The 18922-nt window shown below is 43.0% G+C and overlaps 1 protein-coding gene across 5 annotated transcripts in view; it reads left to right on the forward strand.

Annotated features, from left to right (window-relative positions):
* Nucleotides 1–18922, forward strand: part of LOC120893400 — a 115805-nt gene that overhangs the window by 71260 nt on the left and 25623 nt on the right. For all 5 annotated transcript variants that reach the window (XM_040295245.1, XM_040295249.1, XM_040295246.1 and 2 more), the window contains exons 3-4: nt 9375–9780; nt 13126–13718. In XM_040295245.1, the coding sequence (XP_040151179.1) occupies nt 9375–9780; nt 13126–13718 (999 nt within the window). The remainder of the gene's footprint in view (nt 1–9374; nt 9781–13125; nt 13719–18922) is intronic.

Genomic DNA, 18922 nt, shown 5'->3' on the forward strand with positions numbered 1-18922 from the left:
TACCACTGTGTTCCACTTTCACATCAGCATCACGCACGGCGAACCAACTCGCAAGGGGTTTGTTCAAAAAGACGGTGGCGGTGGTGAAATTTGTACTACTTCATGAAACATGGTGCGTTCGCTTGGCGCCATCCACGTGGCTCTCCGCTTCCCGGAAATCGAAGAATATGCGCCGTCCATGGTGACGGTGTAGTGCGGAATCGGAATCGATCGATTTGTCGTTTGCATTTGCAGCATTTGCTGGATCGTGTTGTAGGCGTCTAGCGAACGGGTCTCTGTGTGTTGGTGTGAAGCTGTGCGATGCTGGAATTTCATTCAAATTCAGTCAATAAAGATGAGAGCGACGCCACCTTTCCGATGGGGCAGCGCGGGCAGAAGGGAAAACTATTCGATTTCCAGCCCATGTATTTATACTTCTCTGCGCTCACGTGCCCTACGCTCGCTACAACTGCATCCCACTTTCCACCACAGCGGGAAACCGCCCCCCACCGTGACGGGTCGGGAATTGAATTCAGTTGTCTGTCTGGCGAATCGAAGCCTATCGATTGCAACCCATTCTCGACCACTTCTCGGCGGGTGAAAATTCGTCCATTGGGGTGGAAAATGTATTCCACTTCAGGATGAAAGAGAGCCAAGGGAGTATGCAGGAAACATGCCTTTGTGCGGCACGCAGTCTTCGTCCTTCGTGCTTTGCTTACCCTTTCATCTTGTGCCACTTTCGAAATGAGATGCAAACTTTTCCCCTCTTACCGTCCCTTTCTGCTAGAGAGCGACACACGGACCGGATAAAAAAGAAGAAAAAAAGACGCAGCACGTGGTCGGTGTGCTTGCAGCTTGTTTCGGAAAAAAAACTGTACAGAAAGAAACATCACCAAAGAGGCGAACTTCTTAGAATGTGGGCCGATGTAAAGGGAGCGAAACTCATATTGGATTATTTTTGCCCAGTTCCTCCTGAGTGGTAATGGGGGTTGTGGAAGGTGGGTGGGAACTGTATGATTGAAAACTGTTCCGTCCCCTTGCGGTGCAGTGGCCTGCGTTGGACCGATATTCACCAGAATGCTGCAACGTTGCCAATATCAGCTGGATGAAAGCACGGTTAGTAGGTCGGCTGAGGATGTTGGAAGGGAAATGGCTCGTTTGACGATATTATTTCGTTACATTTCGATTGATTTGTTTTCGGATCTCATCGACCGACCGAGCAGATCGGAAAATGGTTCATTTGCGTTTTTGTGTGTACATGTGGTTGTGGCTCTTTTTTCTGATATCGAGAGACAGATAGATTCTTGGGACGTTGGTTGGTTTTATCTTCGTTAGTTGTTTCAGATACAAATTTACCTTATATCTTTGTAAACGAGTGATGAAATGAAAGGGAAGGTTAGGTGCTGAATGTGGAAAATGGTCATAAACGAGATTGTTTGCGTGCTGTGGTAGTTTGATTGGTATTGGATTCAAAAAGAGTCAAATAAGTTGTTGAAAACGATCAAACAAGAATCATAGTCTAGCAAAAGAATGCATATTTTCATTGGAACTGTAGTTTTTCTGTGAAATAGTATGAACCCAAGCATACTCGCTACCTTACACTTTGAAAATCCTTTGAATTGTGTTCTTCTGTAGAATTTTAACCCCAGAATTCTCCGTAAGTCTGCATGCCAATAACTCTACGAGCCGTACAGTGGCTTTATTCGGGCGAATGTACCAAAAGTGGAGGTTATGGTGCCCCGCTTGTGGTACTTGTTTGAAGGCTGTCATACGTAAAAAGTTTCATTACAATCAAAGTAGAAAAACTAACATAATTTAATCTTTACAGCTCAGTGTGTAAAATTTTTTTTAGTATTTTTTGCTGAATCTACAGGGCGTTCATTTTTGATAGGCACAAAAAAAACAAGCATGTGTATTTAATGTTAATAATCATGGTAACAGTTATAAAAGATACTTCTCGTGCGTAAGGTATTGTTTTGACGTTGATAACTAACTCTACCTCAACTCGAACGACTTAACAACATGCCCGTCATGGGTTCAAACACCGAATGGGCCGTATCCCCATACATGAGCTTAATATCCTGCTCTGGGTAACCAATAGACGCTGAAAGCCAAATCCACCACAGCTCCACAGTATGCTAGCAAAATTCTACAATTCGGTTGCAACACTCCATTATATGATTGCAAACCTCAACAGAATGCTTGCACGATTCCACTACCGGTTTGAAACATTCTCTTAACCGATTAAACTATTCCATTATATGACTCGAAACCCTGTATCTATTGCTCTTCAATAAAACCTACTTAATCTTTTCCTTTCACTTTTGACTATACTTATCACAGCAGTACTTTAATTTCAATCTCTTCCACTATTTAACACTTTCTTAACCTATCCCAACATTCTTTTAACCTGTGTTTAATATTTTCAAAACTACTGAGTACAGTCAACTCTCTCTTATTTGAGAGGCGATGGGACTGTCGAATAAGAGGGGTTTTCAAATTACAGGAGTTGAAAGTGAATGAAAGGTCCATACAAACAAGAAAGAGACAGAACATTTAGTATGCAGAACTAACTGTTGCTATAGGAAACTGCAAACAAGATTGCCAATTTGAGCATACATCTTTCAATAACCATGGCAACACCATACAAACATAAGAGGGATACAGATTTCAGAGGTTTTCCAAATTATAGAGACAATAATGTACTGAAAATGAAGGGACTGTGGAAAATGTTCAAATAGGAGAGGTTTTTCAAATTGGAGAGGGTTCACTTTATTACCACCGACGAACCGACGTGACACTTGCGTTACAAAAGTATCTCACACGAAAGTACTGCCATTTACAAGTGAGGCGATCACTTCTGTGAAAGTAAGCTCTGTTCACGACTGTTTAAGCGATTCATTATAGAGATGGCGCTAGTGTTTAACGTATATTCATTTAAAATATCTGGACCACTTTAAGCTTATTTTGTTTGAGGTGTCACGTCATTTACCAACATTTACAAACAGATCGTTTGTTCTGAATTCAATTGTTTATCATTTACATAGTACCCTTGTCATATTTTATTTTATGTAAGGATATTTTTGAATAATATGTTAAATGCTTAGAGAACTAACAATTGATTTGTAAATTGTGTTTGCTGATGGTTTTTGCCCTATTTTGGTTGCTGTTGATTGGTAAACTATTTCTATTCTAATTATTTATTTATTTATTTATTTATTTATTTAAATCAAAGTTATCGGGCAGTATGCCTAAATAACTTAATGCTTACAGAGTACAAGTTTAAATTATGGCCCTAGAACTAACTTGAATATGCTGACGCAGCTGACTAACGGATTGATTGAAATCTGCTGATAACCCTAACCTATTATACACATCAATCATTTTGAGCAGTGGATCATTGGCAGCAAAACCAGTCGATCTAAAAGGGCTTCTTAGTAGCTCTCTACTTCTAAGACCTCTAGAGGGAGTAGAAAAGCAAATAAAATTTAAAATGTCAGGTGCATCAAAATCTCCAATTAATAATTTATGCATAAAAGTTATCTGAGCCGTAGTTCTCCTATGCTGTAAAGTCTCTAAGCCGAATAGTAAACACCGAACATTATACGAAGGACGTGGAATTTGGTTTGACCAGGGAAGACGATGAAACATAACACGTGTGATTTTTTTCTGATTTTTTTCAATTTTATCTATGTATGTGATTTGATGGGGACACCAAACTACACTGGCAAATTCCAGGATGGGACGGACTAGAGAACAGTATAATGTTTTTAAACTGAAAGGATCTTTAAAGTCGGCCGAGACACGTAAGACAAATCCTAACAGTTTAAGAGCTTTAGTGACGATAGTTTGATAATGGCTAGATAAACTAAGCTTACTGTCTAAAATAACTCCTAAGTCCCGAACCTGAGAAAAACGTGGAACGCTGTCTTCTTTGATTTTGTAGTTATAAATAATAGGATTTTTTTTCTTTGAGAATGTTATACAACTACATTTGCTAACATTAAGTAACATTTCATTATTAAAACACCATGCAGAAAAATAGTTTAACGAGTCTTGTAACATTTCACAGTCGTCAGAATATTTAACAGGTAGGAACATTTTTAGATCGTCAGCATATAATAACAATTTAACATGAGGAATAGCAAACACGACATCGTTAATAAATATAATAAATAGTAAAGGTCCTAATATACTCCCTTGAGGAACACCAGATAAATTATGGAATGTGGCAGATAAACTAGTTCCTATCTTAACGTTAATGCAACGATCAGTTAAATAACTTCTTAACCACTCAACAACATTTGTGTGAACACCATACTTTGATAATTTAGATAGCAATAGAAAGTGGTTGACCTTGTCAAAAGCAGCGCAGAAGTCAGTATAAATGACGTCAACCTGTAAGCCCTTGTCAATATAGGAGTGGCAAAAGTTAAGTAAGTATATTAGATTGGTCTCAATCGATCGTTTCGGCATAAAGCCATGTTGAACATTAGAAATTAATGGTGAAAAGGCTTGGAGCATATGACGAGACATTATCTTTTCAAACAGTTTACTGCACGCACATAACATAGAAATTCCTCTATAATTGCACACATTACTTTTGTCAGATTTTTTATAAACAGGAAACATCCACGATGATTTCCAAAGACGCGGGAAGCATTTCGATTGCAAGGATTTGTTGAATAGTTTGGTCAGTATGGGAATGAGAGCAGCCTTGCAATTAATGAGAATTGCGCTGGGAATATTGTCAGGCCCAGGTGCGTAGGAAAGCTTCAACAACGAAATAGCAGATTCCACCTCATCATCGTTGATTAGTGGTGTGCATAAATTAACCTCATCATTTATGAAGGATAAAGCCGATGTTGAGTTAGACGGAACCGAGGAATTGTTGGTGTACACAGAAGAGAAATATGAGGCAAATGCATTGCAAAACTCTTCATCTCCGGTAATGGTGTTTCCCTCAAACTGCATCGAGGAAGGAAGTCGTCCACAGGATTCCTTATCTTTAGCAAATTTCCAGAATGATGTGGGATGTCTTTTGATATTGATTTCAATTTTCCTGACGTAGTTGGCGTAGGCGGTTCGGTTCAGCTGCTTATATATTTTTGAGGCGCGAGCAAAATTTATTTGATTAGTGCTGTTTTTTAGTCGATGCAGTTTTTTAAGGGCCCGTGATCTTCGACGTTTAGCCAAACGTAGTGCAGAATTGGTCCATGGTGGATGAGCACGAACATTAAACCGTGGGATGAATTGTTCATACAGTTCATTCATTTGAGAAGAAAATTCAGCCACACTGTCGTTGATGTCGTCATGGTCAGCGATAGAGTCCCAGTTGATTTGGTTAAGTGCAGAAACGAGATCAGTGAAATTAGTTCGTCTAAAATTGAAATCTGCTTGACGTGGGGGTTGAGATGACGGCACACTGTATTGCGGGAGCGTGAAGTATGTAAGTAAAGCTGGATGATGTCCATCAGGTTCAACAATACTTTCGATGCATAATTCGATTGGCCTCATGTAATCAGTAACTTTGTCGTTCGCAAACACTAGATCTAACATGTTGTTATTGTGGTTTAGAACAGTGTTAAGTTGGCGAAGACCTTCAAAGCTTAGTTCATCGAGTAGAGCTTGACTGGTAGGGGATAGTCGGGTAAGCATAAGATTCAGTGTCGGAAATTTGCCGTTGATATCCCACTTAAGATTAGGTTGATTGAAGTCCCCGAACAGAATAAAAAAGTCATTCTTATATTTCTCTCTCGTTAAGTGCAATGAATTACAGAATGCATTTATGGTGTCCATGTTGGCTGATTGATCAGGAGGCAAATAAAATGATCCGATGATTAGCGAAACATTAAGAACTTTTACTCGAACCCAAAGGCATTCAATTGTAGATGTGTTTGTCGAGCACAGAGAGGAAGCATAATTTGCATTGATCGCAACGAGGACACCACCACCTCTACATTTGTTACTGTTTGCTGCAGAACGATCCGTACGGAATGTATTAAAGCGGTTGTTATCAAACAAAAGCTCAGATGGAAAGCTGTCATCTAGCCACGTTTCCGTAAGAACGATAACATCCCAGTCGGCGATTGCAGTATTAGCAAAACATTCAGAGGTTTTAGTACGTAAGCCTCTCACGTTTTGATAAAATATATTGAATGTGTTTAGTACTGGCTCCATAGGTACAGTTGAATGACTTAATGTTGGCTTAAAAAAGTCGAACCGGAGGAATTGTTTTGAGTCAGGTGAGTTTCAGGTGAGTTTGCATTTTTAAGATGATAGAAGTGAGTTTGCATGCATGGATAGAATGTTGGAATGTCTGAGGATTGAAATTGATTGTCATAAATTTCTGTATATGGCCATGGTCATGTAGGGAACTGAAAAAGTTAAATTTCTGTTATTTATCTATGTCAATGACTATTAAATTTGAGCCTTAACCTAGTAGTACACTATATAAAATGTTTCAATATTCTCATTATTAGAAACCCACTGTTATTCGTAGAATTTTCACCTTGAGTATGAAAAAAGTTTCTAAAGTCAATTTAACTCAAGTTATTTTCAATTTCCACCCGTTTATTAGACTCTATACACCACACTAGGTACTCAACTACAAGACGTGAACGTTTTCGACCATACAAAGAACATATGAGTAATGGGAGTTCAATAGTACACTTTATCAAATATAGATCCTTCGGTGTGGAAGTGATCCAAATTGTGCCGAGCGGGAAAAGGGAACGTATAGAACGCATATCCAGCACATCGAAACCCACGAGCCACCAAATCCCCACGGCACGCAGCATATGGGCCCATTCACCTAATTCCACTTATTCGCCGGGATAAATGTCAAAATCAAAGTGAATTTACATCCCACATAACTCGACAGCTTGCAGCCGGTTCAGTTCGGTGTGGGAGCAAAATTTTAATACTTTTAAATCGCACAAAATACGCCCGTTTCGACACTCAATTCGATGTGCACGTGTGTCTGTGCATTTGTGTTATTCATGCGGGAATATTAGCAGTTTCGTTTTACGATCACCACATTACTGGCTGGCCCGGTCGATTGAATTTTCCCGCGACGCACGAGCGGCGGGCGGTGCGGGCATCTAAAATAGATTCTTTCACCCACAATGGTCGAGTAAGTGAATGAAATCGCACGATTCAGCATCGGTCGATTTATGTTTCCGCTGCCATTCCGCCCGACGCCCGCCGCGAGTAGTACTCGCAGTTTGATCCTGTAAAAATCACGATTTATACGCCCTTGCGCTTTCTCCCTGCCTGCCTGCACGCCGCCCGTTGGTTGGTTTTGTGTCTGCTTCGGTCGATTTACGTGGCTCGTAATCTCGTCATAATTTAGAATTATCCATAAATTGGCAACCGAAATTGGCAATTGACTGCAGGCGGTCCCGTACGCCAGTGGTGGCATTCTTCAGTGTAAATGGAATTAAATTTGGTATTCTAAAGCTAGAATGTATTTTTGTTTTTTTATACAATTGGTTGGTTTCTTTAAATATGGATTTGTTTTTTAATTGAGAATGTATTTATGAACCATTTCATTTGCATTATTTTGAAATACACAAAACGGAAAGCGTTCATATATACTAGCCAACGATATTTAATTCAAATTAGCTCAGCAACGTGTGAATGAACGTCTAAAAACAACAATTTTCGCGTAAATAACAAGCACGATTTTCAGAATCATCCTTATTATCTTTGCCTTGTCTTGTGAAAAGCATTTTCTTCTCACAAACATAAACACACACGCTCAAGTAACTCTAAATCCGACGGTAAAAAAGCCTCAAATCCTCACGTGCAATCGAACGATGGAGGCGCCCCGTCTTTCACTTGAACATATTCTGTTTTTTTTTTGCTTTACTCTGAGCTAGGTAACATGATGTGCAAAAATGAAAGACGGTCTGCCAAACAGACAAACATTCCAATCATTTACATAATTGTGTGCGAACGTATGTATGCGAATGTGCATGTCAATCTCAATACCACGGAGCGCGCACGGCCTTTGATGTTCGGCTGTGCCAAGATGTGGAAGCCATTTTGCTTTGGTTTGGGTTTATGTTTTCTTTAAACCTTTTTTTCTGTTAACCGAAACGCTGTAGTGTTTAGCGATACGATGCTCTTTTTTGTACTCTTTCTATGAAGCAGTGTTGTTATTGCATGTTTAGGGTAATGTTATTTACGGAAAATTACAACACGTGCTGTTTACGCACTTGCGTTTGCCATTTCTATCTGCGGCTTAAAATAATCTAGTAAATGGGAGTATGGATGTGAGAAAATTCTTTGAAGTGCCATGGTTTTTGCTGTGGTGTATTTTTTTTTAAATTGTTATCAAATTACAGTTAGATATTATTACGGTGTTTAAATGATTTGTTTTTTGTAAGCAAAAATATTTGGATATACAAGCACAAACAATTAATAGGTCTATTTTTACGGTCTAATTTTGCGGATATAAGCTCAATATTGCTAAAAAAATTATAAAAACACTGCAACATTATAACAACACTGGAAACTCGATTTTTCCACTACCCTGTCTTGATCATTGGATTCATTACTAGCGTCCGCCCATTAACGGTGCCCAGTGCATGCTTGGCAAGAATCAATTACGCTGCCACGTGTAACACACGCTCATATGACAGAATCACATTACAAGCAGGTGGAAAATGGGTAACACCACGCAATTAAAGCCAACGACGGCAACGGTGCGGTGCATGTAAAGCGCCAATGCGACGTTGCGTGACAAGAGAGCTTATTCGCGCTGGCGCATAGTTTTCCCCACAAAGAAACGGTCGGTTAACTAGGACAGGCAACTAAACGAAGAGGCAGAAAGGGAAACAACAAACTCCATTTAGGTAAACCGGAACCTAAAATCCAACCCTGTTGAAGAGATGTTTGGCCCTGCTCGAGCACAAGACTGTCGCATTTCATTCAACGATTTTATCAGCCATAATTAGTCCGGTGTGCGTGTGTACGTCTGTGTGTGTGTGTGTGTGTGTGTGTACGTTATAGTATCAGCACATCCCCCTCGGGCTAGAGGTGGGAATAACTAGTAGCTAGAAGATCGGTGACTTGCGTTGAGTATATTAACAACGTACGATATAATTTCCACTCCACACACTGTCGCTCCCATTATGTCGGGCTCTTCTTTTTACGAGCTTCCTGTTTGATGGAATGCCAAGCTTAGCTCGTTTTCCTGCGATGGGATGGTCGTGAGGTAATTTGCTTCTTCCTGTGCAGTGTGTGCTATTTCCTGTGCCGGGCTTTTGTATCACAAACCACCGAGCCAATCATTGTCGGTTCACTGTCGTCGCGCACCGCCAGCCAGAGACTCTTTAACCTGTATTTATGTGTTCCCTGTTCTTTTTGCCTCTTTATTCTCCCCTCAGGCACGGCAACCGCTAATAATCATCAATTATCGTCCTCATCATCGTCCTCATCATCATCCTCAGCAGCAGCGACAGTATCCAGTGCGCCACTATCACCAGCCTGGGACGCGCCCGGTGCCGTAACGCCTCCGGCAGAAGCGGCACAATTAGTAGACAATAAAATCCACGACAAACGACACGACGAGCTGCCGGCCGCTGACGCCCCGGGACGCCAGAAGCGGGCGGATATTTTTAGCGATAATGTGCTTGCAAATAATTATCAGCTTACCGAGGGCACCGGGCAGCACCGGTGGGACGCAAGTGGGTCGCCCCCGCAGCCGAGGATCACCGAGGAGGTGCTGCTCGTCAGCAACCTGACCGAGGAGCGGGCACGCGAAGAGAACGAGCTGCTGGAGCATCTGAACCGGTAAGTTAGTGGCTTTCGTTTTCCCCGAGACGTATTTTCAATGGCAACGCTCACTGATGGCCGGGGGTGGAAAGAATTCTCGGGAAACTCTCGAAACTAAGGGTAAAGTAGCGGGCCAAGTTTGCCACGTGACACAAAAACGTAAGGATGCATTTTAAAAGGTTTCGCTTTTTTTCCTTCCAAAAAGCTTCGAACGGCTTCCACTGACTTCGGGCGAACAAAACCCACCAGCTACACTTTGCGAAGTGAAACCACTTTGAACTTTAACCCAGGATCGATGATACATCGCTCAATTTGATGAAATAAGAAGCTTAAAATCTTTCGAAAGTATTGCCCTCTTGCTGGGGAGCTGCCGGTTTGCTCTAGCACTCAACGAGCTGACGATCAATCGCTTCAAGCTTCGGGTGATGTAGGAAGTTTCGGTGGTAGCTTTGGAAGAGTTTAAATTTGACGCATGTATGGGTTGATGGGGATCATTTTTCCTGGTGAATGAAATTTACCAAAAAAAAAAGATAAAACCATACAACACACGTTCGTGTGGAAATTACGGTGCAGCTGCCAGTTGCAGGCTGTCTGGAGAAGCTTGCTTCTGAGTATTGGTCTCAGCCATCTATAGTATAGTAATAATTAAAAAATGTTCTTGGAGCAAAGGATGTTATCGGCTCTCTCCCACTCTATGTTTCTTAAAAATAAATGCCAGAAACGAAACGGAATTGCATGAATGTATCTTATGTTTGGTATTCTTGGCATTGATCATTAACGCATACCAGATTCATGGAAACGATACGTAGGTGAGCCCTTCCGATTGATGGAATTGGTTGTTATTCCTAAAAGCAACCTCATACGCCTTCGTAGTGAAACTTTGCTAAGCACATTGCATACATTTGGGCTGAATACATTTTTGCCCCTAGCACTTGCATGATGAAGCATGCCAGAAAACAGTTGATGATCTAGAAATGGTTATGTCCTCCAAGAACAGTTTACAATTAAAGCATTTTGCTCTCGGAAACACTGAACATTGTATGGTACGCCAACGCTTCCTGCTGACACCAAGCGACCCGGAGCTACATGGCCAAGTTTTCCAATAATCACCCTTCTATTAATAAACCTTAAAATGAGATTCATTTGGTCTTGTGCCTGTATGTGTGTGTGTGTGCTCTGTTTGCCAGAGGTTAAACCCTAAGCCCGAGGTTTATTACAATCCGCGCGCGGGGAATTCCGAGGCGATGTGATTTGACGCGTCTTCATTTTAGCAGCTAAGCGCTGGGACCGGATGTAAAGGGGTTTTAATCACGTACGAAACCAATTAGAACGAATCCTTTTGATCCGCACGCTAACCTCATTGAAAATGTTTGAAAACATACGTACACACACATGCACGATGGCAGTGTGAAGATGTTTGCGCCTCAATTCGGTCCCTAAACCCTCTCCCTTGGATGATGCTCATTTGGGGCTCGAGGGACGATGATTGTCTGTCTCCGTCTACCACGCGTGCGGTAAGGTTTAATGGGACAGATGAGAAAGTTTCTTCCCAACTATTTGACGTTTCTTCTCAAACAGGGTGAGAAAGCAGGGTAGGGGAGTAGAAGAGGGGCTGAAGCGAAAGCCCTCTCTGCACGGGGTTTATGATCTCATTTAGAGTTTAATTTGATGCGAAATGAAATAAACTTCACGTTCCCACCGTTTGCGGTTCGCTGATTTACCGGCATTTGCGGTCGTGCTGGCGAAGGATAGCGTGTTTTTCTTCGTCCTTAAGTTCCTATGTATGTGTGTATGCTCACGTGCGATTTGTACCAAAAAACCGCCCACAACTAGGTGCTTGCTTGTTTGTGGCAGGAGCGTTGGGAAGAATTTGCGGTTGACTTTTGTGCAAGGTTAACGTGTTACATTAAGCTTTTGATTTCCACTGAAATGGGAATGGAAAATCCTGTCAGTGTCACCGGTGTTAAGGTGTTTAAGTTCCATGAGTGACAATATTCTCGGAATGGTGCTTTCTTCAATACCGTTATTTAAGTGTAGGTAGACATTTTTTGTGGAAAAACATACTTCAATTCCAATAAGTTGAGCCTTTGCTGACATTTTGATCGACACAATTTGTTTGCTTTGACATACTAGCATAAATTATTTTTTGGAATTTGAGTTACTGTTGACGTCAAAATGATGATTTGCTGTAAAGAAAAGTGTACTTTGGAACTCGTCCTCCCGTAGCAAGGATTGACTATCTGGCTGCGTGGTAATGAATTAAGTCTCGAAAGCCTGTATAGGCCAGCATGTCCGCGTAGGACGTTACGCCAAATAGAAGAAGAGGGCTTTCTAACTAAATTTCTCAAATCGTTCGAATTCTATACGAGTGCCTGAAAGTATGCAAGATCTTTGTTTAACCTTCTTGGTTTGTTAGGCGTATGTATGGGTAGTTTTGGTAAAATAAACTATTAACCCTGTGACTCTTTTATTCAGCGCCTAAAGATATACAAAGTATTTTTTCTATTAGCGTGTTGCTTTACTTTGACATGGATTTGAGAATTGTTTATCCATTAAAGACGTTTATTTTTAGTCCAGACACAACAGAAACAATTGACCTTATTCTTCAGTAAAGCATTCCAAAACCTACTCTAAATCAATCGTTATTTAATTTGATATTTTGTTGAGGATGTTATTGCATACCTTCAGGCGTTTTAACATCATAGCTTTGTACAGAAAAATATGTTGAACAAAGGTCTGCCTACATTTTTTTTCATAAAATCTACGGGAAAAAGGAATCATTGTTATTTTGCTTATGTTATGCTTACTTGTACGATCTTATTTCATTTGGAAATGAGTGTACGAGCGTCTCAAAGGGATAAAAACATTTGCGCCTGTTTCTGGGCTATGAATACGATTTGTTGACATTAGAATAGAACAATTTCAATAATCTTGAACCCACGCTGTTGGAACAACCTTTTTCCGTTTGTTTTGAAATCCTTACTTCCTTTCAACGGTGGGCAGGAAACGGACGTCCGACAGCTCATCCTGCCACCACGATCTTTGCGCAAATAGAAAATCCATGTAAAGCCTTGGAATCCAAGCTGCCTTCTACCGAGCGTATGGGGCAGCATCCAAAGGACTGCCTGATTGCAAGCACCTTCGCACGGGCTGTTTGGATAGGACCGAAATGCTCTCTACCCGTTCAATCCCGGGCACCCTCCTCATTCTACCTTCGAATCGAGTGTTGTTTGGTTCCGTTTCCCACTTAAAATCGTCCACCCCCTCTCGGTAGCGAACGAACACTGCGCGTTTTGTGAGCGTTAAATTTAATTTTCTACCACATTCGGCTCACCTCTACCATGTTCTTTTTCACACACACAGCGACCGATTCCACGGCAGCCAAATCAAGCTCGATAACATCGCGGACGAACCGGAAGCGGGCGGTGGTTCGCCACGCGGCGGAAGCAAAAAGGGCCGCCGACGAAAAGGCCACAAGAAGCACAAGCACAAGAAGATCAAGCTGCTTCCGGTGACGCTCGTCGGTGTGCCGGTGGACGAGGACGGCCGACCGGATACCGGCATCATCGAGGGGCTGACGGGCGCGGCCGACGGTGCGTGGTCGCTGAAGCTTGCCGGCGGCACGGAACGGGACGAAGCGCCCGCTGCCGAGCGTACGCAGCTACCAGCTACGGCGGAAGGGCGCGCGGTCGAGATGGTGGACGTGTGGAAGGAAACGACCATGCCTCCGTCCCGGCCCAATAAGGAAATGGCTGCCGAGGACCAACGACCGGCAATGGTTTCCGGGTTTCCATCGCCACCGATGCTGGCGGCCGACGGGCACCTGGTGTTTGGCAGTGCGGGCGGCATGCAAATACTACCTGCCGGGGCAGCAGAAACAGCAACAGCCAATCGCCCGGTCGACCAGCGCACGCAGAGGAAACGCGAAAAGCAGCAACGGAAACAATTACAGAAAGGTGAGTGTACAAGGGTGTTCGTTTTTGTCGCTAGTTCCTTCAACCGGATGTCGCTGAAAGGAAGACGCTCTTTTTTTTTGGTGTACATCCTTTTGATTACAGTGAGCGTTTTGCTAACCGGAAAGATGTTATGGGGTGTTGTAATTTGGATAGAAATAAGATAATGCGCGGGTTTTTGTTTCAGCAACAAGCACATAATTGCTGGACGCTCTTTTTAGGCGTGATTCTACTCTGCTCTACAGTTTGGATGTTCTTTTTATACTTGTTTTATGAGTGGGTTACTGAACTTAATTTGTATAACAATAATAATTTGCTTTCATAGTGAGTAGATGGATTTCTTGTTGCGTTATTAGTAATCTTATAAACAATTTAGTTTAAAACAATTTCGTGTAAGTTTTCAAACTATAGACATATGACCGCCAAAGTCGTGTGCATAATAATGATATTCAGGCAGATTTTGCAATTAAATAAGTTGGAAAACATAACTGTTTCTTATGAAATTTGTTCAGCTATTTAAAATGCCTGAAGTTACACAATACAACTCTTCAAGGTCATATTTTATATTTATTTTGCTAAAAAGAATGATCTCAATAACCGATCGAAACCCTATTTTCAAACCCTATTTTCAATAAATAAATAAATAAATAAATTTTAAATATTTTCTTAAGCCTTGATTGGGGTAATGAAATGTTCGAGCTGAATAATGTCAATAGCTGCTTTTATAATTGCAAATTTCAATACATGTTTGACACTGGATTACTTGTCTTCAATGAAAAGTTAAAATTATTCAAAGAAAGAATTGTTTGACACCAAATATTGAGCGCCAAATATACATATACATATACAAATATATATGAATATGGCATCAAGTGAGTGCCTAAATGTATGCAATTGTTTTTACTTTTTTTTACTATATCGATTATATTATTTTTGAGCAGTTGCGAATGATTTCTTAAGGTAAAATATTCGAGAATTTCGATATTTTACTGTTCAGCGTAAATAAAAGATTACAAAAAATGACAAATGGTTTGAACTGCAATTAATAATGCTAATGAATTGAGCTCCTATGTTCCCTTCCTTCCTCTTTGACTCAACAACCGTTGTCGGTCAAGGCCTGTCTGTACCTCTTGTGGGCTTGGCTTTTAGTGACCTTTGAAATACATGTACCCCCTGTGCAAAGCGACGGAAGAAATCATTCCCTTTCGCGCATTTTCTCAGGCCTTCTTTTTCCCTCATACGGCAAATTTGTCGAGCAGCGTTTCGAGCTACCTCCTGGCTCCGCTTCCTACCCCTCGCCTGAGCGCGCTGTCACAGGTTTGGATGTGTTGGTGCGTCAGACGGCCAATCGCTGTCAGCCGTCGTCCGTGCTTTTTCCATCCATAGCGCTATCTCTTTCACGCGTATGGTCAATGCTCGCGAGCTGTTGTGGCGCTCAAAAAACCGTTAACAAACATTGCGGCGATGAAGTTGCATTTTCACAAATCAAACCAAAAAAGCGCAATGAGTTCAATCGCTGCAATGTACAAATGACTAAGGAATCGCTAGTTCACGTTGGAGGGTTTGCTGTGCAACGCGTAGAACCCTAATTCCAAGTAGCGTCCAAGTAGCACCAAGACAGGTGGCCATGGCCGTGCATAGGAAAGCTTAAACCAAATTACATAAAGCTTAAGTTTATGTGACACTATGATTTTCCTTTTATATGTTGTAAATTGCACAGATATGCTGAGTCGTATGCGCATGGGTGTGAGTGTGCGTGTGTGTGCACAACTGTCGCCGAATGTGTTTTCTTCCGGAATGTTATGATCCATCGGTCAAAGAAAGGAAGGTGTTCATGACGGTGTTTTTTTATTGTGGAGCTGCATCCTTCCCCCTGCCTGCAGCGTATGCATCAGGCAGGATACAGTGTGGCAGTATGCAAGTTGCCCGCTGGATAGGAGCGGGCCCGCGACACCGCCATGATTCCGCACATCTGTATGCCCGTCGTGGGTTCTAACCGCGTATGAACCGTTCGCCGTAGGAAGAACTGACTATCCGGCTACGTGCTACTCAAGTCCTGAAAAGGCCGGCATGATCGCGTAGGCCATTACGCCAATAATAATAATAAGAAGAAGAAGAGGAATAACATAGCATAACAGCCCACACCCGGAGAAAAGATTGGCTTATCTTTGTTGCTGCCGTGTTACCGCTGTGACGCGACAAATGCACGGAATGCAATCGACCAAAACATTAACCTACCGAGCCGAACCCATTCTAAGGGAGGTGCCGGTCCCACGGCGTCATGATACCGACTCTGAGCCAACAAGCCGCCGGATTCTGGACGGACAGGAGCAGCACCATACGCGCACCGTAATAAACAAATCCAGAATCCTCTTTTGTATGGATTCAATTCAAAATGTTGTTTCCACTTGCATCCGCTAGCTGAATTGGAAAGAAATGTGCTACATATCAGACGCACGTTTGCTTCGATCGTTTGTCTTTTTAATACCCCCAACAGCAGAACCGGTCGCAAAGATGGTGGTGCCAATTAAATGGTTGTATTGTCTCCTAGGTAGCGGTAATCGATCGGGCGGCGTGCAGTGCGTTTTCTAAGAATGCATGGAGTGTGTAGACGCAGTCGGTGACAATGCACGCATCAGAATCAAACAGTTTTGGGGTTCTCGCACGCACACACACACACACGCGCACGCACGAACGCATGCACGCATGCACGCGACCACGCACCCACGAAAGCGCGCAGGCGAGCACACACCCCATCCACCCCCCCCCCCCCTCCCGCCTGATCGATTACGGCTACCTTATCGGAAGAAAGGCTGGTTCCTCATTCAAAGCACCGGGAGGGGAGGGGGATCCCGGCATGATAGAGTGGAGATCACTTTCCCCGCGCTGTGTGTGTGTCGTGGCCAGAAAACTCGAGACAAATTCCGGCACATTGAAAAAAAATATTTTTTATTGCCACTATACACCGTGCTACATGATGCTTAGAAGGTCGTTGAAGCATCAAACATGTTCAAATTAAAAAAATATTAGATTAGTGTTAGACGTTCTCGTACGCTTGTTTTAAATAGGCTTCTTCACCCTCAATTGGCAGGGGCATCGAATGGTCTCATCAGCAGCGGCACGAAATAAAATAAACCATCAATACACCGATAACACTTTAAATCCCAAAATGAACCAGCTTCTCCCGCACCGTCAAGGTCACACACAATAAATAAATGCTATACCCACCAAATACAATACACAACCGCAATGTACATATATACCAACGCATACACCCAATCAGCTGGTGGCGAAAGGCACGGGCTGAAGCGCAAGTAAGGCAAGGCAGGGAGGGGAAAGGGAGTGAGAGGAAGAGGAGGAAGGAATGGGCGCCAATATTTTTTGAATTTTTCGGCCGTTTTTTTTGCTCCGCCGTCTGAAATAGTTCATCCATTCCTTCAGCAGATGGCGCTCGTTCCGCACCTAAAAACTGCAAGAAATACGCCGGCTATCGTAGTTTTGGCTGAAGTCCTGCGCTGTTTTTTGCGTATTTTTTGACACAAAACGACGCAAAAAACTACGCAGAAAACTGCTCGAATCTGCGCAGCGGGGAGGTGGGGGTTGATGGGGGGTGTGTGCTCGCCTGCGCGCTTTCGTGGGTGCGTGCTCGCGTGCACGCGTACGTGCATTCGTGCATGCGTGCATGCGTTCGTGCGTGCACGTGTGTGTGTACGTGCGGGAACTCCAAAACTGTTTGATTCTAATGCGTGCATTGTCACCGGCTGCGTCTACACACTCCATGCATTCTTAGAAAACGCACTGCACGCCGCCCGATCGATTACCGCTACCTAGGAGACAATACAACCATTTAATTGGCACCACCATCTTTGCGACCGGTTCTGCTGTTGGGGGTATTAAAAAGACAAACGATCGAAGCAACGTGCGTCTGATATGTAGCACATTTCTTTCCAATTCAGCTACCGGATGCAAGTGGAAACAACATTTTGAATTGAATCCATACAAAAGAGGATTCTGGATTTGTTTATTACGGTGCGCGTATGGTGCTGCTCCTGTCCGTCCAGAATCCGGCGGCTTGTTGGCTCAGAGTCGGTATCATGACGCCGTGGGACCGGCACCTCCCTTAGAATGGGTTCGGCTCGGTAGGTTAATGTTTTGGTCGAGTGCATTCCGTGCATTTGTCGCGTCACAGCGGTAACACGGCAGCAACAAAGATAAGCCAATCTTTTCTCCGGGTGTGGGCTGTTATGCTATGTTATTCCTCTTCTTCTTCTTATTATTATTATTGGCGTAATGGCCTACGCGATCATGCCGGCCTTTTCAGGACTTGAGTAGCACGTAGCCGGATAGTCAGTTCTTCCTACGGCGAACGGTTCATACGCGGTTAGAACCCACGACGGGCATACAGATGTGCGGAATCATGGCGGTGTCGCGGGCCCGCTCCTATCCAGCGGGCAACTTGCATACTGCCACACTGTATCCTGCCTGATGCATACGCTGCAGGCAGGGGGAAGGATGCAGCTCCACAATAAAAAAACACCGTCATGAACACCTTCCTTTCTTTGACCGATGGATCATAACATTCCGGAAGAAAACACATTCGGCGACAGTTGTGCACACACACGCACACTCACACCCATGCGCATACGACTCAGCATATCTGTGCAATTTACAACATATAAAAGGAAAATCATAGTGTCACATAAACTTAAGCTTTATGTAATTTGGTTTAAGCTTTCCTATGCACGGCCATGGCCACCTGTCTTGGTGCTACTTGGACGCTACTTGGAATTAGGGTTCTACGCGTTGCACAGCAAACCCTCCAACGTGAACTAGCGATTCCTTAGTCATTTGTACATTGCAGCGATTGAACTCATTGCGCTTTTTTGGTTTGATTTGTGAAAATGCAACTTCATCGCCGCAATGTTTGTTAACGGTTTTTTTGAGCGCCACAACAGCTCGCGAGCATTGACCATACGCGTGAAAGAGATAGCGCTATGGATGGAAAAAGCACGGACGACGGCTGACAGCGATTGGCCGTCTGACGCACCAACACATCCAAACCTGTGACAGCGCGCTCAGGCGAGGGGTAGGAAGCGGAGCCAGGAGGTAGCTCGAAACGCTGCTCGACAAATTTGCCGTATGAGGGAAAAAGAAGGCCTGAGAAAATGCGCGAAAGGGAATGATTTCTTCCGTCGCTTTGCACAGGG

Source organism: Anopheles arabiensis, chromosome 2 (genome assembly GCF_016920715.1).
Source record: "Anopheles arabiensis isolate DONGOLA chromosome 2, AaraD3, whole genome shotgun sequence".
In the NCBI taxonomy this organism is placed as follows: Eukaryota; Metazoa; Arthropoda; class Insecta; order Diptera; family Culicidae; genus Anopheles; species Anopheles arabiensis.